At 50.1% G+C, this 7,530-nt stretch overlaps 1 protein-coding gene across 2 annotated transcripts in view; it reads right to left on the bottom strand.

Moving 5' to 3' along the window:
- The window catches only part of LOC311361990 (cysteine-rich motor neuron 1 protein), a 38,181-nt gene extending 33,309 nt beyond the window's left edge, over positions 1 to 4,872 (bottom strand). For both annotated transcript variants that reach the window (XM_084481784.1, XM_084481785.1), the window contains exon 1: positions 4,161 to 4,872. In XM_084481784.1, coding sequence (XP_084337910.1) covers positions 4,161 to 4,458 — 298 coding nt within the window. In that variant the 5' untranslated portion in view covers positions 4,459 to 4,872. The remainder of the gene's footprint in view (positions 1 to 4,160) is intronic.
- Between the last annotated feature and the right edge of the window lie 2,658 nt (positions 4,873 to 7,530).

The raw sequence follows: 7,530 nt of genomic DNA, 5'->3' as shown, positions 1-7,530 counted from the left end.
TCCTCCGTGCCACCTCTCCATCTCTCCCACCCACCTCCAAGTCACCCTCCTCTGTGGTCCCCCAGAGAGTCTAAAGGTGGCCAACTGCATGCCTGCAGACGGCAGAGTAAACAATGGAACACACACACACACACACATCGACGCATACGTACACAAAGACCCCGTAACACAGAATAACCCGTTACCAAGGGCTTGGCTTCTGTTCCTCAATCAACAATGTGGAGGCGTGATCTCAGCTTATCATAATACTCTGGCTTTCCTCTTACAACAGCTACGGAGCAGCCGGAAACACGGGCCTTTTTGAGATGTGTGACTCATGGAAAGAATGGTTTGTACAAAGAAAACGTCAATAAGAAGCCAGGGGAAAGTGAACCCAGACGAGAATCCCCCTCGTTTATCTGTCGGGAATTGAAGGAATGATCGTGATGTGGTTTGAATAAGCAAACCTCTGCTAATAACTACGAGGAACACATGTTGAACTATAATAACTCAAGACAGATATGGCTTTGTGGGGGTGAAGAAGATATGCTTTCCATATGCAATTGATTACCCAAACTGAAGTGAATCAATGACTACACAAGTGGAAAAAGTTATTCCTAAAACGCGACTCTGTTGTAAGACGAATGTGACTCGGGGGAGGGTCTCTTCGGTTGACTTGAAGTACAACATCAACCTCTGGGTGATGGCAAATTCCCCGAACCCTCAGCCATGAATAAACCTCCACCCTAACCACCAATGGTTGGACAACAGAACTGAGGGTAGACCAAAACCAGGCGCCAGGTGCTGTTACTCTTATCTTTCAAATCTCAGGAAGAGGGGGGGGCAACGAATGACACCGTCCATCAGGCTAGGTAGCTGCTAGCTTAGCCTGCCAGACGGACCGCGGAGGTACAGGAACTCCATTCAAAACAGCCCCCGGCTAATCCACCCGCTCACTCTCCCTCTCCCCCTTCCCTGTGAGTCGCGTCGGTTTCCTTTCCCCTAAATATGGTCCTCACTTTCAAGGGGAGGTTTTTTATCTCTTCCTGTGCCTAAAAGGGTATATGGTATTTTCATTGAGCCGACCATGGGGGTGGCTCTCTATATACGAGGTGCTAAAAACAGCTGACAGCATGCGAAAGGACTACGTCTGGCCAACGCAGACATAATAAATGAAAGGTTGTATTTGAGGGGCCTGACGGGGGTCTGTTATTAGCTAATGGTTGTCTTGACCTCGGTGTCAAGCAGCTCCTGTCTAATATTGCCTCTTAGATCTCTTCAACTAGACCGAAGTTAATCTGGTCTAGGCTGTGCTTCCGGTTTGGTCCGGTCAGCCAAGGTCCGGGCCCTGCGGCCCAGCCACGAGGTCCAGATACGGCTTGTCTTGGCATCCAACAGCAGGATGAAAGAGTGACGACTTTGAAACGTTAGATAATACGGAAAGGAGCAGGGGGCCGCGGCTGGCATGTGAAGGAGTGTTGTGGCGGTCAGTCTGTCCGTTCCAACCCTCCTGCTAGGATGGACGGTGTGTGTGTGTGTGTGTGTGTGTGTGTGTGTGTGTGTGTGTGTGTGTGTGTGTACCACGGTATGCTAAGTGTGAGCCCTTAGTGCAGGAAGCACTAATATCAAAGCAGTGAGGAGGACAACAAACAAGGAACATTTAGCTGGCTGTGTTTTCCCTCAGAGTATTATGAGAGACATAATAAGAGGCTACAGGAATGTAGTGTAGATAAAATGAATCACAACTTTCCTTGACAGCAGGTGCTGGCAGTCACAACAGGAACATTTGAACAGGATAAGGAAAGTGCAAACAACATGCTTGCACTTTCACTCGGGAAGTCAAGGTCACAATACATCATCAAGTGAAGTGTGTGAACTCTGTGGATGACGACGCATCCTGCGTTCGAAACACGAACCGTTGAATGTCCTTAAGAGGAATTTGTGTTTGAGCTGCAATGTGGGTCTTAAAAAAGCACAAGTCTTGTTTTGGATATAAAGAGGGGATGACGTGCGTTCTCAGGCATGCATTGTTTTGGTTCATTCTTTGTTTAATGGTCGCTGGAATCCAACAGTTGTCTTTGAGAAAATGATTTGCGAGCTTAAAAAAAAAGGAAAAAAAATCATCTTCAAGTTCTTCTGCAGGTTTCAAAAGAGTTCAGGGCACTACAGTATTTCCTTGACTGCGGGGGGAATGTTTGCAAACAGGATAGACATTCCAGTGGGCTGTTTATTATAGCCAAAGGACCGGTGATCTATCGCCACCACAGCCAGAGAGCCACCAGAGGAACAGAAAAGCGGATAAACAGACTGGGAAAGCGCGTCGCCTGCGTTGTGCCCGCGTGTTACGACTGCGTGTTGCGCCCGCGCATTACGACTGCGTGTTACGACCACGTGTTACAACCCCCCCCGGCCGCGGTAACTCTCTGGTCAGTGACGCTGACCACCCATAACACCGGGCCGCGAGCAGAAAAGCAGCGACCCTGGAGCGGAAACATTTACCCCCAACTCCTGATTGCGAGCCTAATCACTTTAAGACCCTCGCCCGGCTCGAGGAGGGAAATCTGGGATCAGCCTCCCCCCCTCTCAACCCCCTCCTCAGCTACCCGGCAGCCTGCTGACCGCGGCCCCCTGAACACACACTGGGAGGTGTTGACTTACCCCCACCTAGGACCCGTAGGGAGGCCGCACGTGTCGGTGTGTGTGACTGTGCAATGAATGTATGAATGTGTGTGTGTGTGTGTGTGTGTGTGTGTGTGTGTGTGTGTGTGTGGGTCTGCTATGGGTCAATGGTATGATCCAAGGCTTCAAGGAGCTGCAGGAACAGAGGCACACCTCAATCAGAGAAGCCATTAACTCCACCACCCATTCCAAAAGCTGTTCATTTGCAGAAGGGGCTACTGGGCGATTGGACCCCCCCCCCCCACACACACACACACACACATACAGAGACCCCCACCACCACCAGCAGCCTGCAAATGCAGAAATGCAGACCCAATCAGCAGCACAGTCTCCTGGGATGGCCCAGTGCTGCCTAAGCCCTAGTGGAGCTCCCACCCACCACCACCACCACCATCACCACCACTACCACCACCACCAAGACGGTCCTGGCTCAGACCACCCCACAGTGGGCTGGGGGTGGGGGTTGAGATGGCCTGTAGGGGGCTGTGTACGCTCTGGCTTGGTCCTGCTCTCAGTCCCTTTCAATCTCCGTGGAAGGCCTGGAGACAGCGCAGGTGGAGGGGCTGCGTGTGCGAGTTCCTAAGCTGGTCTCCCCCTGGTCGTTGCTGTGCTGGGGGGGGGGGGGGGGGGGCTAGGGGAGACCACCGCAGGCCTGCTTGTCCCCAAGGGGGAGACAACGGCAACTTTGTGCACTTAGTGAGAATCTGACACCTTTTTCTCTTCACCTTTGTTCCAGCTGAAAGGCAACACTGGAGCGCTTTCTTTAAGAGCGAGAGATATGAGCGAGCGATATGAGCGCACGTTTAGGAGCAGATCTGAGGTATGATCTGCTGCGGGGGCTTGGATTGCATCAGCATATTTTTACAAGGCATATGATTTCCAATAAACTTGTGGGGGGGACATTTTGCAATCGTGTGGTCAGACTTACTCAACCGAGAGCCATGCTCTGGATCTTTGACACTAGGGGCTTTTATCCAAGCCAAAAAGCTATTTATAACCAGTGGTGATGGATTATCTATATAGGCACTATTATATTGTTGATCACCCAAAACAAAATAATCCTTTTCATTGGTTGTAATTCAGATTTTTCCCATTTAACTCCATCAGAACTGATCCCTACTAAAGCGGACATTCCGACAGCACTCGGATCTCTTCTGCTGTTATTGTTTATAAATGTAAACAAAGCTTCAACGACGCTAAAGAACCGTGGAACATGACCTCCGCCTCGCTTGGCAGCCAACCTATCCAACCTGTGGGAGAAGATCAGGAAACCACTGGCGCTCAATGAAACCACGGCTTGACTGAAACGTGGATAGTGATGGAGAAGGCTGATCGACCTACGACGGCAGGCGGGACAGTTATCACTATAACATACGGATGTAAAGACTTGATTTACATTGAATCACGCGTTTAAACGCATCTCCCCATGTACATTATTTAAGATCACACACATCCAACAAATCAATTCACCAAGCAACTGATCTCCAAGACGAGCAACACACCTTTACAAACTCCGATCTCAGGAAGCAACGCAGCTCCAGTTCTGTTGAAAGAGGCGCAAGTGAGCCCCAGCGCGCAGTAGCCCAGTACCCAGTCCTGGCCACCGCACGGCTCCCACTCCAGCCGAGTACACTGGTCACAGCATCCACACGGGTCCCGGGCTAAGGTCCGGCCGCTCTCGCAGCCATGCGGGTGTTGTACGGGACACGTTCGGAGTTCACATGGTGTGCAATCGTGCGCCATGAGAGTACGCGCTAGAATTAAGACGTTCAACAACGCGACGAGGACCTGGCCGGACATCGTGGTGAAGTGGAGGAGGTCCGCGATGGTTTACCAAGCAATGCGTGCTTCTGTCAAACGGCCAGCCACATGAAATCTCCCAGTGTCTGGTGGATGGAAGTTAGTCCCCAAGTTCTTGACGAGGGAAAAAATATATTAAAAAGTTTTTGTAGAGTGGCCTAATTGTTTTTCGTAAAAAAAAAGAAAAAATGTTCGGGTTCACTTAGAAACCAACCCCCTCACTAAAAAATAAAAGCAGATATCAGCATTAAGCTCTCGAGTCGCCGGCGAAATGGTGCTTTTTGTTATCCAATATCGTGAGCAGGTAGCCCTACTGTAGACGCGCTTCCAGTGGGTTTCCCCTGTTCCAATACATGTATATTCCACTCGTGATAGCCTACAGAACTTCCTATTGGTCTTGACTGGGAGCGTAGCGCGCAAGTTACGCACCATTCAGAGGAGAGCAGTGTGAGCGCTAAATTGACATCCAGGCATATAGAAATGAGCTGTACCCCCTCCCATTGACGGACAGGCGCGCTGACCAGTAACAAGTGCCGAACGGAGGGAGGGGTTTCAGCTGATTTATCCCAGCTCGACAAACCCTTTTTGTTGTGCAATAAACGCCTAACATTAACCGAGGGTTTTATATATTTATTAAGTTGTGTTTTGTTTTTGTTTTTACCGTAGACCTACATGAGTTACATGGTTTCATGGATATACGTATATTTCGTATATATATTTTATATACAGTTACAACTAAATCCAGTTGATTGACAATTAAATACATTTAAAAAACACTATTGGATATTAACAAAAAGTCTACTGCTCTCTGAGCACCATAGCATATCTTAAGTCCACAGCAACAAATCATTGTGTCAGGGTACATTTGCAGAACATGACTTGTTATCAGCTGGGAGATTGTCTCAATTAATTTTTCAACAATACAAGCATTGTATCTGTCAAAGCCTCCTAATCAAACACAGCTATCATGTCGTTTAACAAGTTGAATATATATATTGTGTGTGTGTGTGTGTGTGTGTGTGTGTGTGTGTGTGTGTGTGTGTGTGTGTGTGTGTGTGTGTGTGTGTGTGTGTGTGTGTGCATGCACGATTGTGTCCGCAAATGTGTGTGTGTATGCATGGACATGGAGATGGACAAAGATGCCCGTGTGTGTGTGTGTGTGTGTCTGTGTGCGTGTGGCACATTTTTGTGTGAGTGTATGTATGTGTGTATGTATGTATGCACGTATGTATACACGCACGCACGCACACATGCACGCACGCATTCACGCACGCACAGGATGCACGCATGTGTGTTTGTTTGTTTCCGTAGGAGTAAAAGGTGACACGAATGGAGGCAAAAGGTTAGCCCAGTGTTTGCTGAAACAGTGTGTGTGTGTTCCCACACTGGCAGATTGATGGTGAACACATGGTGGGTCTGCCTGTGTGTGGTGCGGCCCGTCTGTGGGGGGCCATATTGTGGGCACAGCTGGAGGAGGTGACAGTGATGTGGATCCACCAGCGACGGAGGACGTCCAGTGACTACCAATGTCAACAAGCGGTTGACAAAGGTCCCCCACGTTGGGCAGCATGGGAACCTGAGGTGAGTCCCAGTGGAATGTCCTTTCTGTCGGAGCTTCACAATAAGAGCGCGCTCCACGGAAGACCGCAAGGTCAAAGGGAGGAAAGAGTGTTGTTTTTCTCCCCTTTCTTTTTTTTTTGTCTTGTTTTGTCTTGTCACGCGAACGTGCTCCTATGAACAACGGGGGTATGGCGTAAGATGGCCATCTTGTTTCAACAGTGTTGCCATGGCAATTTCATGAGGCAGAATCACGCATCAGCTCTGTGATGAAATGAAGACGTAAAGGTGTTCTTATGTTGTGATGTCAACATCACACACCCACGCATTACACACGCAGGCCCACAAACACACGCACATACACACACAAACACACACACACACACACACAACAGCGCCTCCTTCATGTCCAACATCTGCATGGAGCCAGTGGTTCCAACACAAACACAACATCCAGGAAACCGATCCCCCTGCGTGCATAAGGCTTGCAACACAGCTCGGCTCTTGTCCTCCCTCCACACGCCCCTCCGTCGAACCCCCCCGCTACCCCTACCCTGCTTAGCTCCAACGCTCTTGAAGCCTCTCGGCCAACAGGCCGACCCACTGACCGCCGGCCAGACACCCGCGGCTGGCCGACGACAGATCAGACCTGGGCCTTTCAGGAGAGCTGGGTTTCCATAAACCCATAGACCTAATGGGAAGATCCAAGGGCCAAGCCGCGTTGACCCTTTTTGCCCGGGCGATGGGGCTTTCAACCGGGGCCAACTGGCGACACACACCAGACCCCTCTCTCTCCATCGTATCAGGGGGGGGGCGGGTTCTGCTTCGGCATTGGTAATGGACACTGTAGTAAGCTGGATCCCAATTCTCTCGCAGTCTCTCTGTGCGATCAGAAAGCAGGCCAGGACAGTCACAGGAGCGATGGCCATCTGTGGTTGCCCAGAGCAAATCGTCTACGGTAAATCTTTTCTGTTTGGAAGACTTGAGGGGGATTTTGTACTCGTAGCAAATCATTAACGAGCTGGTTCACTTTTGGAGCGGGTCCAAACTTGGCTCAGAGCACACCCCTCGTTTAGGACCCCCATTTATAGAGTTAAATGCTGCGTGACTATGGTTTATTGGGGGGACCCTCCCCCTTGATAAGCCAGGCCTGTGGGACCACAGTGAAAGTGCCTTCAACCCTTGATTTGTTGTGTTGAGGTGGAAGTGCGCGCCAAATTAGAGCACAGCAAACTTAACAAGCACGCTTTGTTTTTTATCGTTTCGAGAGAAAAAAAAAAACTCGGGCTGAACGCAAGGGCGATGGCCATGTGGGCGTCGGCCCCCGCCGTCTGCCGGTGACTCCAACCGTGCGCGAACATCGCAGTGAAAGGGTGGGGCCAGGCCCAATGTGTGCGGACCGTGAATAGCTGCAGTGTTTGCCTGGCTGCCCAGAACGGCCAGCCTGAGTCACGGATCTGTGTTTGGGAAAAAAAATTCAAACGGCAACCGTTCAGTTTGCAGACGTTCACGTGT

This window comes from Micromesistius poutassou, assembly GCF_964030765.1.
Source record: "Micromesistius poutassou genome assembly, chromosome: 17".
Lineage (NCBI taxonomy): Eukaryota > Metazoa > Chordata > Actinopteri > Gadiformes > Gadidae > Micromesistius > Micromesistius poutassou.
This window is presented reverse-complemented; position numbering and strand designations above follow the sequence as displayed.